Genomic DNA, 27,318 nt, shown 5'->3' on the forward strand with positions numbered 1-27,318 from the left:
TTCATCAAGCAAGAACACCTCTTGCCCGGATATAGCGTGGTGCCACCTGTTTATTCTCAAAGTCACTCTGCATGGTGATGACTCAGTCTAGTTGGCCTCCCCATTTGTTACCAAAGCCAGTGTCTCAAGGAGTTTAGACGTTGAACATTTAAGCTTGGTGGTCTTAAGGCATCATAACATGAATTTTAAACGTGTGTATATAATTTTTTCATATTCTTTGGTGTCTCCCCCATCATAATGTGACTGAATTTAATAGAAAATTTGGAGAAAACTGTTTGTCCAGGAGACAGCACTTTAGTATGGTGGGTAAATAACAGTGAGTAAACATACAGACAGCTGACTGAATGGGTTATCCATTCCTGTGCCGACAACATCTCCTTTGAATTCCCAGCTTTGGGCCTCATGGATTTCTTTTTTTTTTTTTTTTTTTTTTTTTGGGGCTGGGGGTTGAACCCAGGACCTTGCGCTTCCTAGGCAAGCGCCCTACACTGAGCCAAAATCCCCAACCCGCCTCATGGATTTCATACCCAGGAATGTGTAGCTGATTCCTAATCTTGGGATTCCCTGCAGGCGACCTCTGCCAGGAGAGGGACATGAGTGGAAGGGCCTCGGGTGTAATGCATTTGCCACTGAAATCTTGAGTCTTCTCTGCTCCCTGCAGAAACTTAGCCTCCCCGGGCTCAGCTGTAATACAGCAAAGACAGAAGCAGTATGTGTCTGCTTCAGCATAGTTTAATTAGTGGCAGGAGGTGGAGGAGTGCCTCTCTGTCCTTTAATGAAATAGTCCTTGAAGGTCAAGGAGATCAAGCTGGTCAAACATTAACAGTCCCATACAGGAAGCAGTGTTGAATTCCGCTCCTAATTCTCTCACTTAGGTTTAGCAAACATTTGGGGCGAGGGGAGAGAAGTTGTGCTCACTCTGTGGGGACCGACAACATGAGGCCAACAAAAGCTAAGAGTGGCTTTATAGACGTAGGAAGAGGCACACCAGCGAGGCTGAGGACCGTGGGCAAGAAGGCAGAGGGGGCGACTAGAACTCTGTGAACTTGCTAGTTGGGCATGGGAAAGACCTCTGGAAATTGAACTGACGGGAAAGCCTGTGTGCAGATCAAAATGTAGAGGAGGAGAATCCCCAGCAGCTCAACTGGCAGCTGCAGGAGAGCTGCGCCCCACAGAAGGAAGTGGCCACACCAGGTGGGATTGGAGCGGAGTATTGTTAGTAGAAACATTCCCTGGGCAGTGGAATTCACTCAGTCCATGTTGGATTGAGTCTGTCAGCAGTTTTTAAAGAAGCGACTTGTTTATTGTTTTCGCTTTACTGTGGATGGGGCTAGAAGATGAATGTGTGTGGAGGCCACAGAAACAGCTAGAGTTGCTTCCTTTGAAACACCAAAATCTGACTCACCAATTAGGTTATCGTAGCTAGCTGGCATTCAGCCCAAGGATCCACCCTTGTCTACCTCCCCATGCTCGTGTCATAGGTATGTGCCACCACACCTGGTATTTGTACACTGAATGTGGGGATTGAACTCAGGACCTCAGGCTCTCAAAGCAAGCACTTTACTATTTCCCTTTGTATAGAAAGGTTGGCATCTCCATGGTTCATGTTTTATTTTTGCTGAGGAACTTGGGGTGCACACATGTGCATACGCGCGCACACGCACACACACACACACACACCCTCATGTTTTCAGATATACCAATGTAAAGAGAACACCATTCATAGAGAGTAGACTTTTGGCCATTATTTACTTAGAATCCCTTCTGGGGTCTCAGTGATTGACTCATTCTGTCAGGACAATGTAGCATCCACTTATGTCTCTTGGCTGGCTTTAGTCTAGAGCACTTCCTTCCGTTCGTTTTCATATCATTGATTTTTAAAGATAAGGTGTTCGCCTTCTTGATAAAAATTCCTCCTTTGGGGTCTGTAGGTCTTCAGGGCCCTTCTTAGTTCCCATGTTCCTCTGTTGGCTTTAAAATAAAAGGCAATGAGATTAGGTTGGAGTTCAGGTATGCCTTTTGAGCAAGAATGCAGCCTAGGTCCACATGGACATCACTTCCCCTGACAGTTGTGAAGCTGAGTCCTTGTTGGGAGTTAGGAGGGACTGTGGACTCAGATAGTGAATCCATCCATCAATTCATGTTATGGTCCTTATCAATCTGATTTGCTGATGTTTTGAGACAGTGTCCTGGTATATCCTTGACTAAGCTGGAGCTCCTTTTGTAGACTAGGCTGGCCTTGAACTTGCCTCTCTCTGATCCTCCTGCCACTCCTTCTTGAGTGCTGGAATTACAAATATGTACCACACCAACTTCTTCATAAAGCCTTGTCCATTGATCTTTCCCTCATTTCTTCACTAGGGGCTGAGACATGTGGCTTCCCTAATTCTCATGATTTACAGTAGCTTGGCCCCACTCGAATTAGTGTTTTCCCTCTTATGGGGAGTTTTAGGTTTTTCCTCTACTTGTTTAAAGTTTTTTCTTTCTTTTGGTGTTTGAGACAGGTTCTTGCTGTCTAGCCCTGGTTGTCCTGGAACTCTCTGTGTAAACCAGGCTGGCCTCATGCACAGACATTTGCCATCACCTCCTGAGTGCTGAGATTAAAGGTGTGAACCATCAGGGCTGGGTTGAATTTCTTTCCTTTTTTCCCCCTGACTTTGAGCGATTCAAGGCACTCACTCGTTTTCTCCCTCTCCCTCTCCCTCTCCCTCTCCCCTCCCCTCCCCCTCTCCTCTCCCTCCCCCCCTCCCCTCCCCCTCTCCCTCCCCCCCCTATCCTTCTTTCCTATCTAGTGATGGGTGTGAAACTGAAGGGATAAAGTGTGGGAAAAAGAACTCACAAAGATTGACCACAGGAGTTGGTTGTAATTTAACTTGTTTTGAAGGCCAGCACACAGAAATTAGCACTTGAGAGGTAGAGAGGCAGAAGCAGCACAAGGTTCAGCTACGTAAGAAGTTTGAGGACAACTCTGGGTACATGAGGCTCCGTCTGGGCAGTGTGCCAGGGAATGGGGTGCCTTTTAATGTAAAGTGATCATAAATCAATGAACAAATGACACTGATTAGATCCCTTCAGGAATGTTCTGATGATGACACTGCTTAACATTGAACTGCCTACCTCTGTGATGGGCAGTCAAGATGTACTATGCCCGTTTCTCCTTTCGTTTGATTACATACTTGTCCTTTATTTTAAATTACTTTAAAGTATCAAACCATTGTTTTGTAAAATGAACCTGGGCTCCTAGTTTTCACCCAGGTCACAAGGTGTCGAGAACCACACCTGAAACTCAACACAACACACAACACACAACACACAACACAATCTTGCTTCTGCCTCAAGGCTGACACCGGTTTCTGTCTCTCCTCCAGTCATGTGCATTTGTCAAGAGTTAATTGGACTGTATTAGCTGTGGAATCTTGATTTCAACCTTAGCCAGTAAGGTTGTCTCTCTCTATCCACTTTCTATTGTGCCTTTCAGAGATAGTTATCAAGTCTATCCATAGAGAATGCCGGCGCCAGGAACATGGGCGCTCCCAGGCTAGTCTGTCAGCTTCCCTAAGCTCGCACGTTTGTTTCCGAGAATGCTGCTATTTCAGTGACTATATCTCCTGGATAAATTTAGTATAGATGTGTTTGATGAACTGTCATTAAAATTTATTTAAGAGATTATTTGATTATACAGTGAATGTTTCTGAACTTGCTTAAGCTCTTTCCCTAAAATAGCAATGTGACTTGACTTCTGGCAAACGCTGACTGAATAAATAGCCTCCAGTACTTGTGCGATGTTAAGTTTAGACTTTAACCCCTCCCGCTTCTAGCCCAGATCCAAAAGAGCTTTAAAGGACTAGAATCCTCTGACCTCACTTAAGGCCCAGACAATGATGCCAACAAACGCCAGGAAGGATACTCAAAAAGAAAACCAACTATTTGGAAAGCAAATCATTTTGTCCCCCTCCACTTGTCCCCCTCTCTCATCCCGTGAAGAACCTAGAGCAGCCCCGTGGAAAGCTTAAGGAATCACCTCTCCTTCCCTCATCCCTCTGGTCAGATACTTTCAGGGCCGCTGACACACCAAGCAGAGGCAAATGTCTAAGCCGTAAGGTAAAGCCACAGTACAGACTGGGGACACAACCCAGGCTTCTCACCTGGGAAACATGAAGTCCCTTCCCATTGGTTCCTGGGACCTCTGTGAGTCCTGGAAGGCACTTGCTGAGTAAACTCAGTGAGGAGTGTTTTAGATGAGATGAGCTGTAAGTCTTTGAGGGTACAGGAGGTAGGTTGGGCTAATGCTGTTAGCAAAAACATTTGATTTCCTTCTCCATTTTACTGGGCTTGTAGATGATGGCTGAGGTCAGGGTCCATCAGAGAAAGTGTCCTCCATAGCTGCCCCTCCAGCTCTGTCACCATGGATGGGGCCAGCTGCTTAACCACCACACACACACACACACACACACACACACACACACACACACACACACACCACACTTACTTACTTATTTATTTTTCAAGACAGGGTTTCTCTGGGTAACCTTGGCTGTCCTGAACTTGCTCTGTAGGCCAGGCTGGCCTCAAACTTACAGAGATCTGCCTGCTTCTGCCTCCCAAGTGCTGGGGTTAAAAGCATGCGCCAATGCTGCCCAACTCCCTTGGACTCTTTTCTGAATAACTATGGGTGTGTAAAAGAATTCCTCATCACTTAGACATAAACATCCATGTGTTGAATCATGTAAAAATGTTTTATGTGGTTTAGTTCCCAGATTAATAGCCATGATAACAGGCATGATTTGTGTGTGCACATGCATATGTGCACATGTATGTGCACGCCATGGCATGAGTTGGGGGGTCAGTGGCAACTTGAAGGAGGATTTGTTCTCTCCTCCTGCCATGTGGGTTCCAGGGATTGATATTGGGTCATATCAAGCTGCTCTCTTAGCTGAGCCATCTCACAGTCTGAAAACCCTGAAGACAGCGGCATATGTAGCCCCCAAACAGAGTCTTCAAGACGCGCACACTCTGATTAGCACCACCACTAATCTTCATACCCAGTATGCTCTCTGCCGTCCAGAGAAGCACTCAAAGGTCAAGAGCCTGCCATGTTCTCCTTGCTTCTGAACCTTTTCTCAGACTCGTTACTCCCTGGCCATCATTCACTCCCTTCATGACTAGGTGCAGGTGGAGGAGGGATGGGGTCTTGTGTAGTGCGTGCTATTCCCCGTCAAGTGCCCGGATTACAAATGGGTATGTTTCCAGGCCCTTGCTTTTCCGTCCTTTTTTTCTCTCTTATCTCTAGGTTCCTTTATGATAAAAGTAGGCTCTGTATAGTGTCTGACACATAGTTGCTGTGTAATAAATACTCGTCATTAATTAATTAATTGTAGCCACATCTCTGTTACTATTTGACCAAGATTCATGTGCTCTGAACTTGTGTTCAGCCGGCCTCTTACGGCTTCCTTGAAGAATCTAGATTTCTGAGGTCTGGTTCTTCAGAGAGAGAAGAATGTTCCGGAAGAGTGACTTCTCGTACCAGGGCAGCTTTGTAGATGAGCTGACTACAGAGGGCAAAAGGATTGCCTCGTCCTAGGGAAAGCAGGTGGAGCCTGTCAGGAAGGGGGCAGAAGCACAGAACCCGGGAAGACTGCCCAAATGCACGGGTGCGGGATGCGGTCTCAACTTCAGTGACTTTGAAGTCCTGGAAAGCTTAATGCTCCCATGATGCCTTGGGGAAACCTGTTGTGAGTTTAGGACTCTGATGACTTACATTCCAGGCAAGGGAAAGAAGGGAAATTGGGTGTCAGGACTGGCTCTGTTCAAGGAGTCATCTCTAATTTTACTCAGGCACAGGTGAGTTGGTGGAGCGCGTGGAGAGGAATCTACAAAATCCTTAAGATGGTAAAGTGAGCAGTTCAGAAGGTATTGGCAGCTGTAGGATCTATGATTTTATGAGAGAAATCATAGTGGCGGATTGTAAAGAAGTGGGGGACCAAGGAGATGGGCCATCAGATAGAAACGGTGGTCACTAAGTTTGATGACTTAATTCAATCACCAGGACCCATATAGTGGAAGGTGAAACCTGCAGATTGTACTCTGACCTCCCCACACGTACTGTGGCGCCTGTGACACCCGTGACCCACATACACCCCTGCACACAAATACAAATTGCTTCTCCCCCACTTTCCTTTTTTAATTTGAAAAAGATGAAGATGATAACTGAAGTGTATCGCGTGGGCTAGGATGCAGCCCAGTTGGTAAGGTACTTGCCTGTCTGTGCGAGTCCAGTGTTCCACTTCTAATAGGAACACGGAAGTGCAGGCTACCATGCAGAAGGGGCTGGGCGCTACATCCTCAAGTGCTCAAGTGGGTCATTCTCTCCACACCCACAGAACTTGCCCCATCCTTGCGTCCCCTCTGTTTATTTATAGGATACTTTGACCCATGGGAAATGATTGTGCTTGAAGAAAAAATAAGTTCCCAACAAAAACCTGGAATAAGTTACTGTAGATCCCAGGCAGCAAGCTGGAGTCTGAGTACTCTGGGGGTCACTGAGATTTTAAGAAGACACAGTTTTAGTAAAATAGTGTGGACCTGGTGAGGTCCTGTTATCCATAGCCACTGCTCATTCAGAACCCTATGGAGCTCCCTGACAGGTCGTAGAGCCCCATTCGCTCTGTATTTGCAGCAGGTGGGAGGAAGCCAGCAAAAGAACCTGTGTGGGATATCCTCACCGTGAGTCTGACTCTGGGCACGACCCTGCTGCACCCTGAGAGAGCGCCCAGCCCCTTCTGCCAGCCTCGTTAGTGTAGACATTTGCTCTCTTCCAACCAGTCGTGCACCCGCCGGCCTGCAGCTCTTCCACACATGTGCAAACCACCTAAGCCTGACCACCGTGTGTGGTGTGAGCTCGGTACTGTAGCTGCTGTTCATCCACAGACTCATGAAGCTCGCTGATAACCTTGGTCAACCTTCCCCACAGCCTGCTTCACAAATTGTCTGACGTCATTTCGTGTGCATGTGCTGTCACATACACTTTAAAAGATTAGTGTAATCATTCGGTGACATCCGTTACTTGTCCAAGGCTTTACAGCGGTTACCTCTGATTTCACACTTCTCATTACCTCAGATCCCAACTGTTAGCATCCCTACCTTCCTGTCTATGACTCTATCCAGTCAAGCTGCTTAGTATCCGTGGGATTATAATGTTGACCTTCTGTGTCTGGCTTCCTTGGGTGTATACGTATTTGTGGGTGTGTTTATTGAGATGATCAATACAATCTGGGGCTGCCCTCCAATCGTTCTTCGTGTCTCCCTCCTCTGTGGTACAGGAAACGGTCTGCTGAGACCCTTGATGGACACATTACAAAGATGGTTGTAAGAGTTTTGAAAAGACGGGGATGAAGACTCATTAATGCACAACTATGGACTGCTTGTATAATTATTAAACGGGGTATTAGAGCTGTGTTAAACAGTTAAACATAAGACAGCTGTGTTTATAGGTCTGAAGGACGTGCACAGAACGGCAGGTGATCTGCATGGAGCACTCCCAGCAGTGCACACACACTCCTGTCACTCCGTGTTGGACTTGTCATCCCGCTTCATTAGTGACACGGACCCCTGTGTGCCTGCTGCTGCCTCCTCCTCCTCCATCTCCTCCTCCTTTTTTCCTTTTTCTTACTCCTCCTTTTCCCCTCCTTTTTCTTCCTCCTCTTTTCTTTTTCCTTCCTCCTCTCTTCCTTCTTTTTCTTCCTCCGCCTTCTTAATTAAATGTGTTTATGTTTTATTTTGCTGGCAATTCCAGGGCCTCCTTGATAGTAGGGGGAAGAGCCTTCGCCTCAGTTAGATTCTAGCACCTTCCACTTCCTTCTTTGATGCATTCTGGCCAGAGAGAGGGGAGCATAAATCTTCCTTACAGCAAGCTGGCTAAGCCACCTCGGAAGACTCCCCACATGATCCAGTGTACCTTACCCGCCTGAAGAGCATCCTGCCTGCCACACACACACACACACACACACACACACACACACACACACACACACACACACACACACACACACACACACCCCCTGCTGTCGCCTGGAGTCAGAGTGAGAGGAAGCTGCATCACCGGCTCCTTGGCCATCCTGGGACAGAAGCTCAGAACCTTGGTTTAGTTCCTCCAGTTTCCTTTTGATATTCAGCCGCCTTTAGCCAGGTTAGGGTGCCCTGTTTTTAGTAAATGAACTCTGCTTGTCCTTTACTGCCTGGAATGAGTGCAGTCCCCAGGAATGAGAGGCTGGGAAGGGGCTGTCTTAGGCCAGCATTTGCAAAACCATAGCTGTCTATCTCACTGAAAAGTCGACCATGTGACAGAGTCTGCATTATTGAAATCCAAGTGTTTGCTATGACTCTTAAACTCGTGAAATTTCTGTAGAAAGGGATACCAGCCATCCTAGCCAGTCAGGACTGGGTGATGGGATACCTCGGGCTGCTTTGGGAATGCAGCATGGGACTTTGGACGGATGCTCAAGGAATCGGAGTCAGACGCTCCAGAGGACTTGAGTGGCTGTTTAATGAACCAGAACTTGGAGCAAGTCAGAGTCCCTGGGCACAGCTGGAGGGCACGGAGCCTCTTAAAGGAAGCCTTCCGCTCTTAAAGAGCCCTGTGAATTTTAAACTGGAGACTGTAAACCGTGGTATAATACAGGGTGTGAACACCGCTCCTAGACATTAAGGACAACTCACATTGCTTCTAGGCACCTAGCTGAGGCAGGCACACACACATAAATAAAAACGAAAGTAAATCTTTGAAGAAGGACAAATGGATTTCCTTCAGCGTGGGCCACCTTGATCACAGCTCCAGATTGTGCCAGCTAGTGTGTCTCTAATGTGCGCATCTCAGAGTCTTCGTGCTTTGTAACCTGGCTTACCCTACCCCACCCCCACCCCCTTTCTTGAACAGTTCCATGTCATGGTGTTTTCTTCCTTCCTCCCTTCTTCTCATCTTATTCCCACCAAGCCCTGGTTCTTTCCAAGTCCTCCCCTGTCTTTGCTTTGGTTCAGTTCTCCTCTTACTCACCTGGCTGGTCTCACCTGTACCCTTGCTGTCCGGCCTCTGGGACGCGGAGATCACCTCACACACTTGGTGCACGGCTTGAGATGGGTAACACTCGAGAAGCCTCGTGTGAGGTTCATTATACAAGGACGTCACTAGCGTTTGTCGCATCTGCGCCCATTCGAGTCACCAATGCCCCAGCTCCTGTCTGGTGACCTGTCCCCTAGTAGACTGCTGCCGTGACATTACTTGGCCCTGGTTTCTTTTGATTTCCAAGAATGTTACTCTGATACTGTGCCAGGGTGCCCGGGGTACCAGTGGTTTTAGCAGGAATCAGCAATCGGACTGGAAAAGTAAAATCAAGATTCTCTACCTGCCTTTTGGTTCACAGTAGGTATTGAAGAGGTTGACCAAAATCTGAGGGTGACCCTGAAGAAATTGCCGTGTGTTTAGTTCTGTGGGCTTCATTTATTCACACTGACTCCCTTTATTTGACTCTTACCTGGAGATCGTCTAGTTCTTGCGGCCTTGTTCATCTCTCAAAACCAGAAGCCCTCCACAAACTGCGAGGGGGGTGTTGTCTGGGCTTTTTGGTTGTTATTTTGACACAGGATGTCGCAGGCTGATGTTTGTTTGCTCTGTGGTCCAAGCCCAATCGCATGGTTATCCCGTGTCAGCCTGTAACTGTTGGGCCTTCTCTCCAGCCCAGAAAGTTAGTACCCGTTAGGTAAGGAGCCTCGGTATGAGTCAGGATCTAAAAGCAAATCTCTTTATCAGATGTGCATGTTTGCTGGGTGCAGGCAACATCCTCAGGAGTGGCATCCACCTCCTTTGAGGGAAGTGTCTCACTGGCTTGGAGCTCACCAGTTAGACTAGAATGCCTGGTCAGAGACCAGGGAGTTCCGAGAGAGCTTAGTCATAGGCACTAGGGATCGAACTCAGGCTCTTGCTTTTTGGTTTTCAGGGTCCCCTTCTGCCTCAGCCACCCTTACCGGCTCTTTTCTTTCAAAAGGTATATTTGTATGAGTGTATGTTCACGTAGAAGGTGTCATGTCCCCTATCATTCTTTCTCTTTTGAGGCAGGGTCTGGAGAGCTCATCGTGCTTTCAAGGCGCTCTCTCTCTCTCTCTCTCTCTCTCTCTCTCTCTCTCTCTCTCTCTCTCTCTCTCTCTCTCTCTGCTAGTCTAGTCCAGTCCCTGGTCTTCATGGTTGCCCAAGCACCCTTAAAGCCAACCGTCCACTGAAGAAGCAGACAGCTTGGTTTTGTTTCTGTTACCAAGCATGAGAGTCACAAACTCATGGCATGATTTCCTCGTATCTTAAATTTGGAAACCAATTGGGAAAAGAAAACACAAGGAAAGAGCGACTGCTGCCTGTGCATAGCAGTGTTAACGGTTCTCTAGGAATGGTGACACTAGCGTGGCGGGGCATATGCATATGCTGATTTACCTTCTAGGGCGGGGCATATGCTAATTATTTATCTTGTAGGGGCAGAGCTGTCAGGCTAGGTCTTCCTGATTATTATATCTTGAGCTTATCTGGCCTTCCTCTTCCTCCAGTTGGAGATGCCTGAGGACACTTAAGGGGTCCATTGAATAGCCTGGCAGTGTAAAGGAGGGGTTACAGTCTGTCTAGAATGCCTCCTCTGCTCCATTGCAGCCCCAACGTGAGCTGTGTCATCCCTTATCACAAGTCACTAAAGCCTCCCCAAATGGACGTGAGTATTGGATATGAGGTCATCGTGTGCAGTGTATAAAGTTGGTTTGCTCAGATTTCTCGGCTCCCTTAACAAAATTTTAAAGTAGAATTTCAATCATTAATCATACCTAATCAGGTCTTTCTTTAAAATCGATCAGCATTTTCGTGGCTTTTAATTAAGCATAGACAGGCGAATCATTAAGACAGAAAGTGATTAAATGATAGGGTTTGAGCCAGGTATGGTGGCACATGCCTTTAATCCCAGCACTTAAGGCGGCCTCTGTGTTCCAGGACAGCCAGGACAGTTATCCCTAGTAACCATTTCTGTGGGTTTTGACACTGGAAAGCTTCTGTAGCTTCTCAGATATTTTTTCTGTAGTTTGTGTTAATGTAGAGTGAATCCCTAGAAATAACGTTGTTGAACGTAGGTGATAAAGATTTAAATACTTTTAAACCCTTTACCTCTGTGTTTCCAGTAATGTTAAACAGTGCTGGCAGGGGGAGGGGCCTTCTGGAGAGCCGAGGTGGAGCTGAGACACTGTGATTGCCTCGGACTTTAAGTTCCTCCCATCCCCCAAGTCTGTCTTCTAATCGAGGCCTGGGCAGGAAGGGGTAGGAGTGCATGTTCTTGTGTGGGCCTGGGACCCTTTGACATTGACAACACATTGATTCCAAATGCCATTCTCTTGATTTGGCCTCTGTTTGCACTCAGATATACGTCTCAGTGTCCTGCATCCAGGAGGGTGGGAAGGAGGCGGATATCCTGGTAAGGGTGGGGTAAGGACTCTTATTGTTAGGAGCCCAGAGTTAGCTCGGTCTCAAAATTGCTACTGTGTTCCATTGAACAATCTGGTGGTTCTGAGGTTATTTTGGGGAGGCAGGGTCTTCTACAGACAGGCTGATCCAACCGCCTCTACCTTCCAAGTCTTGAGATGATAGCTTTCACTGCTGTGTGTGTGTGTGTGTGTGTGTGTGTGTGTGTGTGTGTGTGTGTGTACAAGCATGTAGAGTGTGTGAGTGCACACCCATGGAGCTCAGAGGACACTTTGAAGCAGCCGGTTCCCACCGTCCACATTATTATTGAAGCACGGTTGCCCTGCTGTGGTCCAGGCCAGTTGGCAGTCAGGCTCCTTGGGAGCTTCTCTGTCTCTGGAAATTATCCCTGGGGTTTCAGGTGCTTGCTATGGAATTTGGCTTTTTTTTGAGTTCTAAGGATTCAAACATGCATGACAAGCACTTTATGTACCAAGCCATCTTGCTGGGTCCTAATTACGGTGTTGATTTCAATTCCTGTAAGAATCTGGGAAAACATTACAACCTTTCAAGTTTTTATCTATGATGTTTTTACTCTTACTCATAGGATCTTAATGGCTGCAGCTCCTTCTTTTCTTAGCCTTTGGGCTCCCTGCTTTCTAGTGGTGAAAAGTTCCTAATTCTCATTAAGAATACAAAATTCACAAGCTAGGTACTGGTTTTTTGTGGTGTCTATAAAGGTAGTCACATTTCTTGGGTTGTATAAGGTATGATAGGGACCTCTTCACACATCATTTGTTTTCTCAGAATTACACAACAACGGACCACATGCACTTCACATATGCAAACAGGGAGTTTACTACTGTTGTTGCGATAAAACCCTACAACTCAAAGCAGCCTGGGAAGAAAGCCGCTTACTCGGTTTACCTGACCCCATCACAGTTCATAATGAAGGGCAGTCGGGGGTGGGGGTGGGGTGGCTGGAGGCAGGAACTAAAGCAGACACCATCGACGGGTACTGCTTATTAGCTTGCTCTTGGTGGCTTGCTTAGCCTGCTTTCTTAAACAACTGGCCCTGGTGTGACACCACCCACAGTGAACTGTGCTTTCTTCCCACATCATCTGTGCCTAGAGCGACTGGGCTAGACAGTGGGCTCTGCCTCCCTGTTTCTCCAGAATGGCAAGGAGCTAGTGCTCATGCCTCTGACACATTGCTCGGGACATAGGACAGCCAACTGGTCAACTTAACTACCTAGTATTCTTATTACCGCCACTGGCCTTAAGTCGTTTCCATTGTTTTATTTTATCACTAGGAATTGACAGCTGTTTGGACACGAGATGTGAGGAGGCTTTTATTGTGAAATGGAGAGAGGAATGCATGGTGGGGCAGAAGAGATGGATGTGTGATGAGTGTTTGCTGTGCAAGCATGAGGACCTCCCAGGTTCATCCCAGCACCTACTCAGGAAGCACATGGGCCTGTGACCCCAGCTTCATGTGGGGTAGAGACAGGAGGATTGCTCCAGGAATGATAGAGCAGGACGACAGTAGACATCCCCCTCTGGCCCTTGCCCGTGCGTGTGTACAACCCGCGAATGTCCAGTGCACGCACATATACATGTATGTATGTACTGAAAGTAGGAAGAGGAACTGGTTGATACATGACAGTGAATGGATCTTTTTAATGGGTTAGGCTTGGGGAGTTTAGTATAGTGGGTTAGAAAGCAAAATGGTTTTAATGGGTCATTATAACTAGTAACTGGAACGAAAGAAATGGCCAAGGTCTCTGGTGTCTGGACCTGTTGCTAGCCCTGGCTTCTCCTCGTGTGCCCAGGATTTCGTGCAGTTTGCTGAACCCAGACATTTACTGTGCTGATTTGTGTCTCTGCAACCCCAAAGGAGATTCTCTCCCCGAGGCAGACAGACAGGATGTGCAACCCCCTTTCTCACTTTCAGTAGCCTTTTAGGTCAGCATTGGATGGGATTAAGCTCACAAGGGTTGTGTGAGAAATTAAGGTAACTTTTACAGTGAAAAAGTTTGTCTGTAAAGGTTTCCAGAAAATACCCGGAGAAGAGATCCGGCCATTCTTCGATCACATAGGCTCAGCCCCTAAGCGTGTGGCTCCTTGCTGATTATTGTGCCTACTTGAAAATAATCTGTGCAGAAGAGAGCATCTCCTCTGTCAAGTAGCTCTCACATGAGCGTTGCTAATTGTGCTGGAACTCCTGGTTCTCAGCGAGAACTTTCAGAGGTTTCCTTCCTCCCAATGCACACTTTGTCTCACTAATACGAAACGTATCCTGGTGAGTCAGACCGTAGAAGAGGGGTCACCAGCAGCATGACTTTAGGGGTACTTAAGCCACTTGCCTGGGGTATGTAGGCAAGGTGAGGGGTCCCTGCCAATAGAAGGGTTTCTTTTTCCTCTTCTCAGCTAAAAATGTTTCTCTTAGCTGGTCAATGCTGGTCCGTGCCTTTAATTCCAACACTAGGGAGGGAGGTGCAGATGGAGTTTGAGGAGAGCCTGGTCTACACAGAGAAATCCTGGTTTTTTTGGGGGGAGAGGGGCATGAGCAACAACAACAACAGAAATGTTTAGGCCTTCTATGTTATGGCCACTGATTTTCCTGGCTTAAATTTCATCTTCTAAAAAAGCTTTCTGAAGTCGGGAACCCAGCACGCAGGAGTCATTGGCAGGAGGATCTCTTGAGTTCCAGGACAGCTTGGTCTACAGAGTTTGATCCAGGGCAGCCAGAGCTGCACAGAAAAACCGTCTCAAAAAGCAAAAATAAATAAATAATTTTTTTTAAGTTAAAGAAGCTTTCTGGTTTCTAATTCTCTGTCCTTCAGTTTATTATAAATTGGGTGTTCTAAAAGCTAGAGCTGAAGACCACCTCCACCCTGCCTCTGGGGTCCCCCAGCCCCATCTGTAATAGCTCGTTACCTGTGCAGGAGCAGGGGAGCAGGGGCAGGGGTGGAGAGTGTGTGAACAGAACTCTGAGTGAGAAAGAGACCGCGGCTCCTGTAAATTACCTTGGAGATTTTAGGCCTTGGTGCACTTCTACATGTTTCTTTCCTATCAGAGAAGCGACCGTGATTTATTTCCACTCTGGAGGCAGGATAAGGTGTGTATCTTCATTTGTGAACTGCAGGCACTTGGCTCTCTGCTAGTCCTGTCAGGCTTATACACACTAGAGTAAGAGCTTACCCAGCAGGGGCCCTGAGATTTGCTGGGGTAGGGATACAGTCAGAGCCTAGACCACAGGGAAAACAAGAAATCCAGGGATTTTTCTTTTTAGACCACCCCAGGAGTGAAGGGGGCTGCACAGGGACTGAGAAAGGGAATTATGATGAGAGCAGAGTATGTATTTTAGGGTGGCAAGCAAGAGACCCTCCTCTATAATGCACTGTAAGTGGCTGACGTCAGACTTCATGACAAGGTTGAATCAAGGCCCCTGGTGACAATCCAGTGTGCCTGCTGTCTGGGCAACCAGTGTAGGGGCGTCCTTCCTAGAGTCTGGATGGAGGCAGGCAGGTGCTTCATGTGTGGTGTGTTTGCTCTCAGTGCGTCATTCAGTTGAGCGTATTGTTGTGCAGCATCACCAAATAGAACCTTCTAGGAGGCAAAAAAAAAAAAAAAAAAATACGGAGCAGAAGTTCTTTGACTCCAGTTCCCTTAAAGTTTCCCTTTGGACCAGAAGCTTGGCCTCTGCCTGTTTCCACACCTCAGGGCTCTTACATAAACCTCCATCTGCGCTTTCCCTCTCTAGAGAGGTTGGAGAGTGGGAGCCTGTACAGTCCTTGTTCCTCAGAACATGACGAGCTTTTTTAGATCACGTATTCTTAGGTCTGGGGTTTGTTTGTATCTTTAAGACTCATTTAGCCATATTTTGCCCTTTACAACCCAGAGTTGCAAAAGGAGAAAGTATATGGGGCTGTAGGGCAATCTGTGCGATGGGAAAGGATTTGCCCAGCCTCTTGGGAAGTTTGGACCAAATCCAGATGTAAAGGCCCTGCTCCCCACATCTGCCTACTGTGGGTGCTCAAGAAGGGTTTGACTCCATCTGGACTGTGTTTCATTCCCTGGACCGTGGGCTTCCCTTCTCTTCCCCATTCTGCTGGCTTGGACATTAGACCGATGGTTAGGGAAGGTGTCCTTGCTCTACTCGAGGCTCTGCCAACTGCCCTTTCATTTAAGCGCTGTCCCCAGGGCAGGCTTCCCTCTGTAAACCCTGCCCTTTTCTCCAGATCGTATTAGCGAGCAGAAAGCCAGTTTCATAGAAGGGGATGTTTTTGGAGCCTGTGAGGACTGCTTCCAGGGGTAGGTTGCAACCCAAGGAGCAGGCAGCAGTCTCTGGACATTCAGGGAGCCATAAATCCCTACTCATGCCCGCTGGGAGAGAGGACTGCTTAGATGTGCCAGGAGGCTCACCCTAACCACACCGTGCTGTGGCCAGCTCAGCACCTGCATTTAGGGGATGTTCAATCCATCCCAGGCTGAGCCCCATCCAAACAACTGTTCTCATGTGAGTTGTTCTACCACACATAGAAGTCATCATGAAAGTGTAGAAAGGCCTGGAAATCTTCCATCACATCCGTCAGGTCAAGACCGAAGTCTGATTCCACCACATCCTCGGGGCCCTCCTCCTGCTTAGTCTGCTCTGTACTGTGACTGAATGATAAGTCAGCCATCTGCAGAAACGTCGACCACCTCCCGGCTCCACATCTCCCACTGTATGGTCACGACAAAAAGTAACCAGCGAATAATTTCACCCCTTATAATGGGATGAGGCCGGATTTCTCTTTCAGAGCGTTTATGGAGCTACTAAAATTCTCTTGTTTGCGGGTTGGGGATTTAGCTCAGTGGTAGAGCGCTTGCCTAGCAAGCGCAAGGCCCTGGGTTCGGTCCCCAGCTCCGAAAAAAAGAAAAGAAAAAAAATTCTCGTTTGCAAAATATCTGCTGAAAGTATTCCTGGGCGGTCTAAGAAGGGCGCAGTGTGCTGTCAGACGGGGGTCTGGGATTTTTCTTCTTCTTCTGCATCATCAGGCTGAGCTCACTGTAGGAACTTACCCCTGGAGTCAGTCACCTCCTGTTACTGGTGTGACTTGGGGATCACAGACTGGTCACAGTCACTCCCCTCTGCTGGTGTCTACCAGTTGACAGTCAGCTCTAAGGTCTCCTGCTGTCACCTCTGACCCAATAAGCAAGAGCTAGCAAGGAGTGCACCGGGGCATGAGACACTCTTGACTTTTATAAAAGACGCAGAATGTCTTAAAATAGTTCGGTAGCTAAAATAACAATAACAACAATAATAGCTCGCCATTTCTGAGCGTGGTTGGTTGTTTGAGGCCTTGGTTCCCACTAGCCAGGCTCCCACAGGAGCAACTCTGATGAAAAGCACATGTCCTTCCCGGCAGGAAATGCAGGGTCTGCAGGGCTTTCTCTCCACCCTCTCAGGGATTCCCTGAGCCTTCAGCTGCGCCACACACCCCAGGACTTGAAGTAGATACGTAGACTTGGTAATTTATTTTTTAAGTCATTAGTGGATCTATTATTTTCCTGGTTAAGTGGTAATAATTAGTTTCACACTTAGCAATTAGCATTGCTCTCCGCCACCTGGAGTCTCCGTCGGTTTCCACCCGTGTTTTATCTGTCTAGCCACAAGGAGAGGTATGGGGAGGGAAGGAAGGGGATCTTGTGTGACTGGAGATGAGCATTGCCTCTGAATGAGGGTTACCCACTCCCCCGGCTGTCACAGGAGGAGTTCTGTCCGTGCAGGATCCTGTGCCTGTCTCGTGTACACTTACTCCATTTCCTGGCTGCTCTGTGGATCTATACCCACGACACACCCAGCAGAGCAGTTTGCTGTCCCCTGTGCCCTTCCCTTATATTGAAGGTCCAGGCAGAAGCCCAGCGTTTCTGGGGCAGGGGAGGATAGAGGGAGGCCGGTCGCTTGGAAACAAGAAGGGAAGTGACTCTTGCCCTCTGGTCACACATCCCCTGTATCTCTGGGCCGCCCGGTATGCCGTTACTAATGGCTTTTTACAGTCACCCTTTCCTGCCTCCCCCGGCTGTCTTGGGAAGCATCCTCAGCCTGCATGGTTTCAGATGTTGACAGGCGAGAAAAGCAAATGTCGAGATTGCCGCCTCAGAGTCCTGTGAGCGGTAGTGGTTCTGCTGGGCCCAGCTCACCAGTGCACTTGCGTCTGCTTTGAGCCGCCTGCTTCCGGATGCATGGGACAGCTGGGCAGTGGGCCTCCCCTCTGGCAGCTGCAGGCTGACCTGAACAGAATCCGAGCTACACAAGGAACTTTTAGACCAAATAAAATAGCCAGAATGAGCAGCCTCGAAACCTCACTGCGTCCTTTGGCAGATTCACTGGGGACATTCAGGGCACTTCCATTTCTCTGAGTTTGTAACAATCGAAGTGTCCTGTGGTCCCTGTATTTGGCCCTGTCCTTTGAGGACAAAATGGAAAGTGCTTTATCATGGTTTATTTGTCTGTAACAGTGCTGATAATGGTCCTGCCAGTAACCCATTGTTCCCTGAGAGGCACGCAGAAGGTTCTCGTGGGATGTCTCCTCCAGACACACTCTGTCTTCCTTCCATCCCTCAGGGGACCACGCTCTGTTTCAGCAGGAAGTTCCCACTGTTCTTGGGTCCCCAGCCATGGGCGGGCCGGAGAGACATCACAGCATGGAGGGCGGAGCCCAGGCCCATGACCGACCTCGCTGGGCAGGCAGCAGATGCTAGACTTAGTTTGTTCCGTACTTAAAGTTCTTTGCTTAGAGCTTGGAGGAGCAAAGCAGCAGGTTGTGAGGAGGAAGAAGAGGAAGAGAACGAGGAGGAGGGGAGGGTATTTGACCTCTGACCTCTGACCTGACATTGATCCGGGCTCAGGGTTGCTGGGTGTTTGTTTTCTGATGTGAACGCAGCCGTGTGGTAACCACTAACTCTTCCTTATTCTTCTCTTGCAGATGAGCTCACAGTACCTGCACTTTACCCCAGTAGCCCTGAAGTGTGGGCCCCGTACCCTCTGTACCCAGCGGAGTTAGCGCCTGCTCTTCCTCCTCCTGCCGCTTTCACCTATCCCGCTTCACTGCATGCCCAGGTAATTTATGCCCATCGGCCACCACTCCACTCACTCCACCACCACCAGCCCTTTCAGACCTGGTCCCCCAGAGCACACCATGTGACTAACACTTACCCAGCTAACAGATCCACCTCCAGGAAGTGAATGATTTCCCCCTACCACAAGCTGACCCCCCTCCAGGACCTCCAAGGACCATCTGACAGCCATGATCCCACCCACTGCCTGATGTCTGCCCCCCCCCCCCAAAGACACCTCTCTTCCCTAATGATCTCACCCTCATGTCACACGCGAAGACCAAGCCGGCTTCCCTCCTTGGCTCCCAGCTACCAAAAGGGCACCACAGGGACATAAGGGCGTGTGTGATTGCGTGATTGCGTGCGTGCGTGCGTGCGTGCGTGCATCCGGTATGGAAGCGAGGCCTGAACTTGAGGCACGGGTTTTAATGTGTGCTTGGCGTATATGAATTAAGAGGCTTGCTCTCTTGTCCTCAGGAAGCTGAGGAACCAAAGGGAAGCTTCCATGAGGAAGCTTGGTCTTTCTATGTAAGTTTCAGGAAAGGTAAAAGCTTGTTTATTGCTGTGTGTAGGACAGGTACAAGGCAAGGGTAGACGTCTGCTGCGTCCTTTTGCTTCGTTAAGAACAGTCCAAGGCATGCTGACACCTCCTCTCTCCCAGAGGCCATGGCTCTCCCAGATCCATCTCGTGTGAGGATAGTAATCAGAGCTGAGCTTCACCCTTGGAAGTCGCCCCTCATTTCATTGGGCCATGGAAAGTGCTGGTCGTTAACGAGCAAAACACTATTCCATATTTCTCACTAATATGCCTCTCGGCCTGGCCTTTTAAAACTTGCTGGCTCCGGGCGGGCGAGATGGCTCATCAGGGCAAAGGTGCTTGCTGCCAAGCCTGACGACTTGCGTTCAATCCTCAGGACTCACACGGTGGAAGAGAGAACTGACTTCTGGTTGTCCTCTGCCTTGCACACGCACGTGTGAGGTGCGTGCATACAAGCACGCTAAACAAACACAGTAAACCTTTTTGAGTTGTTGGGCTGGTCAGATGGGGTGCGTGTTTATTTTTGCTTGGTGTTTCCTTCCCATTCTTGATAAAACCTATAACACAGAACAGTCCTGATTAAGGTCCCAGTGAGCGTCCCCATGCCACCCCGTCAGGAGTCCTTAGGGCTGAGCACCCTTTGACTCTAAATCTGACACATCAGTGCTTTTCTTGCCTGCGTTGGCAACTGGCCTTGTGAGATGGTCTCCCAGGGCCCCTCAGCTCCAAGCAGGCAGGAAGCCCTCAGTGCTGTGCCACAAGCCAAGATACCCTGTACCAGGGACTGTGTAAAGCAGTGTGGGGAGTGAGGAAACCGTGCCAAGGTGGCAGTGAATGGCTGGGGATGGCCATGGCCCTAGGAAACAAAGTGAAGTCAAGGACCAGACGTGCCTCGTGCTTTTCTGTACTCCTCCCAGTATCCCTGCATCAGTGTTCAGTAACCCTCATAGCTGACAGGTAGCAGGCAGGTGGGGGGCTAGCTAGGTCTCGGCTGTCTATCACTGAGTCCTTTATATTTTTCTTCTTTGTTGACCGCAAAGAGTGACTCGAAGCCCCTTTTCTGTGTGCCCCATACCTCATGCGCGGGTGCTGTGCCCCCTCTCAGAACAGAGCAAACGGCAGTTGAGGTCATTAGGACATGCCATAGAACCGTGCACAGTTGCACGTGGTCTACAGAATCCGTGGCTTTGGGTAGTCGTGACCGTCCCGGAGGATCAGGACCTACCTGGCGGTGTCCAGAAAGAACGACGAACGCTGGCTCTGGTCATGATGTGACACAGACGGGATCAGGAGGGACACGGAGGGTGAAGGTTCTAACATAGGAGAGTTAGGAAGCCTACGCCACTGAGGAAGGAAGGACGGAGGGACGGTGCAAGATTAGATGGCTCTTGAGCCATGCGCTGTCTCCTGAGACTTTACCCAGCCTGGAATCCTAGACGGTGTGGGACTCTGACCTGCTGGCCGTGAGGTCTGAGTCTTGGAATCCCACTCTTCTCTGGAGTCACTTAATAGAACATTCTTATCGAATGTATTGGTCCATGTGGGACTCAGAGGGAACCTTTATAAGGCAGCTGGTCCAACCCACTGTATAAAGAGGAAACAGGTCTGAGAAGATGGAAAGTTGCCCCCAACACAGTGCTTCCATGGTGACTAGAGCAAGTGTCACCTGTCCTCCTTGCTGACTAACACAGCAAGGTGCTGGTTCACCAGAGACTTCCTCTTAATGGAATTTTGGAGAGGCCTCCTTGGAACTTTTCCCTCTAAGTAGATGGGAAATCTGTCAGAAGAGACTTGGAGGCAGAGATGACTTCCAAGAATGCTAACCAGAGAGAGCAGAGTGGGCGGCCCCTTACTAGGTGATTGTTTTGTTTTGTTTTGTTTTTTTTACTAGATTGTTGTTTTACTAGACTAGGTTTCATTCTGGAAACTTAAAAGTTTTTTGAGAGTCTTCTAGTTTTACCTTTTTTTTTCTTTTTTTTTGCAATGTTGTGCTCTATTTTGAGACATGGATTTTTTTTTTTTTCTTCTAGTGTTTCTCTCCAGAGGCAAAGCCCAACACACCTGTCTTTTGTCCACTTCTTCAGCAAATTAGATTTGTCTCTGGGAATGTGTTTGTCACGTATCAACCCACTGCAGACCAACAGAGGGAGCTCCCATGTTGAATTTATTAGCAAGCCTCCCCCGCCCCCTTTTGCAAAAACTATTTCTTGATGATATTTGAGAGATTTCAATAAAAATTTTAATCAGAGCAAAAAAAAAATGGTCTCAAGTAGACTACAGTGTTTTTTCTGTCTTCACGGGGCTACAATTTTGGAGCCGAGGTATTTGATCTCTGACTGAGATTTTTGAGGACCAGGCCCCTAGCAACTAAGCTGTACGTTCCATGGGAGCACACTCTGAAAGAGCACCCCAGAAGACTGCCCGTGCCCGGCTCTCATCGACGCTGCTTCCCGTTTCTTGAGCTCCGAAGCCACCCCAAGCTAGAAGATCCTCGGGCCAACAAGTCATCTACTTCCAGAAGTTCTTACATCAGAACAAAACAAGGCTGACGTATCTAGCTAGAACACATACTCCCTGTGTTCCTGCTCTGCTCCTAAGGAAGGGAAGGAGGAGCCAAGAAACGGGACCTGCCATTAAAAATGAGTTGGATCCCATGTCTGCTTCAGTTCTAGCCACGAGCCATCCTCAGCTCTGGTTTAAATGTCCTCCTGTGCTATCAAATGCCACTGGTTTTGTTCTAATGGTAGCGAACGCCTGTAATCCCTGTGCTTGGGAGGCAGAGGCAGACGAATCCAGAACACCTAGGCAGCCTATGCTTTAGTAAGATTTCCTCAACTCCCACATTGTCCAACTGGATAAAGTAACAGGACAGCAGAGTGCATGCACTGCCTTAGTATTCTTACAGAGGAATCGAGACTCCATAGCCAACGTCAGATGTCTGTCATTAATATTTTTTAAGTGATGTCTGTTTTACCCTCACAGCCGTTGATGTGTGACATTTACGAAATACATTATGTGAGTCATTGGTTAGCAGATACGTTTCATCTTCCACTTTCTGGAAGGTAAACAACATACAGACCCTTTGTCACCACCTGTCATAGCCTTTTGAATCTGCTGGTCTCACCTCACGGTAGAAGTGGGGTCCCCATCCCCCACTAGAGGCGGCCCCAGAGTTGAGCCTGAAAGATTCTCAGGGGAGGGAGCCAAGAGAAGGTCCCGAGGTCTGCTGCTTCAGGGGACAGACTCCTTTTGCACTTTGTAAACCATAGCAGACTTCTCAGGTCGAGTGTGTCTTGAGACGTCCCTGAAACATGGCTAGAAAATTTTTACAGGGGGTTTAGCTTTGAACAAATTAAGAACTGGTCCGCAGGAAAGAACCACAGGCAAACCCAATAAAGGCCACAGATGGACAGACAGACCTAGAGGCTGTATAGGTTTACCTGACCTCAGGTCTGTATCCATTGTCAACAGAGCTGCGTGTTTACTCAGTGGAGTGTAACTTTCTTCTATTTCCATTTTTATGTGTGTGGTATGCACGTATGTGGGTGCACACGCACGTGGAGGACTGGGCCTAATGAGGGCAGTCACACTCAGTCACTCCTCAGTTCCATGAGGGCCCTGACCACTGAGCCATCTCCCCAGCCCCAGTGATACATCTAACAAGACTTGGATTAAGATTTTTTTTGTTTGTTTTAATAATCATCTTGCTGTCAGTAACCACTGCCCTGTGGAAAACAGAGAACGAGACATAGACTTCAGGCTTGGACACCCAAGGTGTGCCTCAGAACACAAGGGTTTATGGACAGGGACGAGAACCCTGGGAGACCATCTGGTACCTACATGACAATCAACATGGTTTGGCCAAGGTTTCACACTCTGTGTTACTTCTGTGTAGCTCAGCAGTAGCAAGTCGTGTTGTGGTGGCTAAACCGGGCCTTCTGACCCCCAGCAGGAGTTTAAATACCTTAGTAATAGCCTTTCTCAGAGGTCAGGGTAGGGCCTGGGAACTTGGGGTGTGTACTGCTATGACCCACAGATCATATCATAGCCCTAGCTTGTCCTTGAACACTTGCTGTCCCTCCAGGACTGCCCTAAGGGGCTGAGGGAAGTCCAGGCTTTGCTGAACAGTGGCCGGGGCGCTTTTCGCTTTCAACTTCTCCCCCGACCTTGCAGCTCTGTAAGGCCGTGTTGGGGAGAGCACCCCCACAAAATGCCAGTCTTCTGCGCCCGGCAGGCTTTCTGGAGTGGGAAGTCCGGCAGTCTGTGGTAGAGGTTGGGGTTATAGGAGAAGGTATTGCTCGACTTGGCTATTCAGGTCGCAATCCCTTTTCTGCCCGAGGCCCTCCTTTAGGCAGTGGTGCAGGACCCTGTGACAGCCGCGCAATCTCAGCTCTAAACATCTCAGAGCTTCAAGATGGTGGGGCTAAGAGTCTTGGTTATAAAGCATTAGTAATGTCTGATACATCGGAGTGACTTGCTGTTTGGGTTTTTATGCTGCTTTTTTCCCCCCAGTACTAGGGATAGAGCATTCTAGAAGAGCATTTCCCCCGAGTTGTGTTTTACAAACCGTCCCCTCTTCTCTATCACCCCCCCACCCCCCACCCCATCCCCCAAGTTTAGCACTCTCTACCCCCCCTACCCAAGTTTAGCACTTCAAGGTGACTTTTTAAGGAATGTTTGAATTTTCTGCACAGAAAGGGACTCACTCAGCCCAAGCTTCCCACAAGACAGCGGTAGCAAAAACCTCTCCTGCCTGCCTAGCCCTGAGACCAAAGCCAAAGACCGGAAAAGTGACAGGCAGGGAGAGGTGCGTTATCAGGTGACAGGTGTCTCACTGCTGCCCTGGGACAGCACCACCCCGCAGTGTCTTCCTCAACTGCTTGTGCCACCTCTAACATGATTCCCCCCACAGCCCCACCAGGACACTGGGAACCCCAGAGAACAGCATGGTGCCTACAGATCCACACAGAAAGCCTGTGGGCTCTGTCTCCTGGATCCAGGCATGTCTGGCACCTTGGAAGGTTACCCTTCAGAGCTGTGATTCAAGCCCAGGGACTCTGCTGCTGGCAGTGACCTTGTCGTCACTGTCAGCATCTCTGAGCTAAGGTCATGGCTGTGACACCGGCATTCAGGACCTAGAAGTAGGAAGGTCACTGCTTCAAGTTCACAAGTTTCCCAAAAAGAAAATCAACAGTAATTTTATTGTTTGGTTCTTGAGACAAGGTCTTACTCTGGTCCAGGCCATCCTCAAATTTATGATCCTTCTGCTGTAGAGGCCTCCCGAGTGTGGGGATTGCAGGCACACCAGCACTCGTGTGTGTCTGTGATTGTGTGTTTGGGCATCTGTACTGCACACCTGAGGTCAGAGGACAGCTTTGTGGAGTCAGTTCTCTCTCTCCACCTTCCTCCAAGATTTGAACTTGGGTTTTCTGGCTTTCATGGCCAGCACTCTGTTTGCTGAACCGTGTAGCTAACCCGGCGAACAGGATTCTTCTTTAATGATGGTTGCTACCCGGTCTGTTAAATTTGACATTTTAGGCAAGTTTCCTTCATCCTCCTGGCCCTCCATTTCTTTCTGTATAAACAGAGGAATGAACATGTCACAGACCGTTAATTTGAGAGGATGGATGCAAATATGTGTGGCATTCAGAACTCACTAAAGAGCCTCTCCACACCTTGCCTTTATCAGAACGTAGCCTGGTAGCCTGGTGTTACTAGAGGCTCCCAAGTACCACAGTGAGCGGGAGGAATCTGCAGACCAGGAATGTCAGAGTAGGACCTGGTGAGTGAAGCCTTTGTGCTGGACTTGGTTGTGGGGTCACAGAAAGAGTGGGCACGACCGCCTGGAGCTTGTGGTGTGAACAAGAGAGGCACCGTGTGGTCCGTTGTAGGTTCTAGTTGCTTCTTGAGGCAAGGCTCCCAAGTCCCCAATTTGTGACATTTGGGGTTCCACCATGGATTGCTCCCCGAGGCACAAGCTCCTAGGTACATTCAGTAAGTGACTTTGGAGTTTTGGAAACCAACCCAGAGCCGCAAGGAAACTTTGTAATTATCGAGCACCAGCTTCATAAAAGGAGAAAGTGAACTTTTCTCTTTGAAGAAAATAGAGAAAGTAAACTTTTCTCTTTGAAGAAAATAAGTTTTGACGGGAGCAAAAGGAAAATTGACTCCAAATGGCATCATATTTTATTCAGAGTTTGTGCTGCCAGTGTGGAAGGCCAGAGCCCAGTGACAGGATAGGAAAATGGGACACCCCAACTTTAAGCTTCATACATTGTGCACGAGCTCTGCCCGCTTCACTGAGCTCAGCGCCCAGGGACCTCTAATGGCCCTTGCTAGCAAACATAGTTAAAAATTAACAAGCTGACAAGATTAAATGCGGATGGTAAGCTGCCACTATGGACCGAATCTGACGCAGGGTGTTACACACTCGGATGCCCTCAACCGAGTGGCGTCTCGTGAACTCGGAGATGTGGAAGCACATTTCACACACCTCTCTGGAAACAGGAACCAAACTTGTGTTCAGAATAGCCAGAGAGACCGAGACTCAGGAAAGAGAGCCCCAAGGGCTTAGCTTGTTCTTGGTCCCCGGGGCGTGATTGGTCTTTGAAGAAGGGACTTGTGGTCCTAGGACCTCCATTGTGAGGTTCACAAGCCAGTGACCCACATACTGTCATCCTGGTATCTTTGAGGAACCAGCCTTCTCCAGCTGCGTCTTCTTGGTATTTTGAGATAGTGCTTGCCATGCCTTCAAGGCTAGCCTCAGTCACAGTAATCCTCCTGCTTCAGCCTCTCCAGTGCTGGGATTATAGTATAAGCCAGCTTTTGGCTATAGCCAAGAAGTTCTCAGTTGGTCCTTCTGCAGGTGCTAGGATGAGTAAGATGATGATGAACTTACACTGTGGACCAGGAATGGAATTCGGGGTATCAGTCAGAGGGGGTGGGGTCTGTTCCGCGGCGAATAGACCAGGAAGTTTGGGTGACACATTGTTCACGCCTCAACCACCTAGATCCACCTCTTTACCACTGACCGGGCCCCACGCTGGCTTCTCCCAGCTCTATGGGTATCAGTAGCTGGCAGAGAATCAAACAGTTTTGCAGTCAGATGACCTTGGGATGCCCAAGGAGTAATGGAACAAGTCCCTCCATATCTCGGCCAAACCTTTCACACACTCTGCTTTGTGTCAGTCAACCCGAAGACACTGTGTGTTTCTGGGTTGGAGAACCTTTCTAGATAGGTATTGTTTCCCGGCACACTTTTGAAGATCTAAGTCAAGAGTACTACCTTACACCTGGGTGAGCACTTCAAATGCAAGTGAGATGGGTCAGTCAGCAGGCAAGAGTCCTTGCCACGAGGCCTGGTGGTGGAACCAGCAAGCCTGCCCACTCACCCAGGCTGCCCTACACACACACACACACACACACACACACACACAGAGAGAGAGAGAGAGAGAGAGAGAGAGAGAGAGAGAGAGAGAGAGAGAGAGAGAGAGAGAGAAATGAATTCATGAACAAATAAAATGGCGTCTGATTGTTTTAGATGACCGTAGCCCTAGAATGACCACATTTCTGAAAGGCCAAGGTAAGTGAGCCTGGTGGACCAGGGACAGCAGAGGAAAAAGCCACCCTGCGTGCCCGGCAGCCTTCCTCATGGCTGTTAGAATCTAAAGAGGACAGTGATAATAGACTCCACCAGTAAAGAGAGGACAGTCGTAGCCAGTGACCGTTAGACCTGCCCTGCCCTGTGTAGCTCGGTGCCACGGATAGTGCATTGAGTTCCACCCTGGAGGCATCAGACCTTTCTGTCCTTGGCCTCACCATGGGAACCATAAATTCTGTGTGGTGCTTAGGTGTCCCGTTCAGTTCCATATCTTGGGAGAATTTACTATCTCTGGCGTGATTTCTTTTTCCCTTCCGATTATTTACTCCCCGGGTATCTGCTCTTCCTATCTGGTCTGTCACCACTTTGGGATATTGGAGCCTGACAAAGTCACCTTGGGATGAGAAGTAGAGTGTGATGGTAGAGGCCACACAGTGTGGCCCCAAGCAGTGAACTGAATCACTGTTACTCAGAAATCTTCCCAGCCTCTAGGCTTCTCAGCCTGGTTCACCTGACACTGTCTCTGCCTGGCGCAAACTAAGACAGGGTTTGTGTGAGCTAAATATTTCATTAGAAGTTCTCATGGAAGCCTCAAACCCC

At 48.6% G+C, this 27,318-nt stretch overlaps 1 protein-coding gene across 2 annotated transcripts in view; it reads left to right on the forward strand.

Annotated features, from left to right (window-relative positions):
* Rbpms (RNA binding protein, mRNA processing factor) overlaps positions 1 to 27,318 on the forward strand; it is a 140,923-nt gene that overhangs the window by 111,009 nt on the left and 2,596 nt on the right. Inside the window, exons 6-7 of one of the 2 annotated variants that reach the window (XM_032919231.1) lie at positions 18,451 to 18,584; positions 21,149 to 21,392. In XM_032919231.1, the coding sequence (XP_032775122.1) occupies positions 18,451 to 18,584; positions 21,149 to 21,280 (266 nt within the window). In that variant the 3' untranslated portion in view covers positions 21,281 to 21,392. Of the gene's footprint in view, positions 1 to 18,450; positions 18,585 to 21,148; positions 21,393 to 27,318 lie in introns of those variants that run through there. The other variant, XM_032919232.1, reaches the window with a different exon arrangement.

Source organism: Rattus rattus, chromosome 13 (assembly GCF_011064425.1).
Source record: "Rattus rattus isolate New Zealand chromosome 13, Rrattus_CSIRO_v1, whole genome shotgun sequence".
Classification (NCBI taxonomy): Eukaryota; Metazoa; Chordata; class Mammalia; order Rodentia; family Muridae; genus Rattus; species Rattus rattus.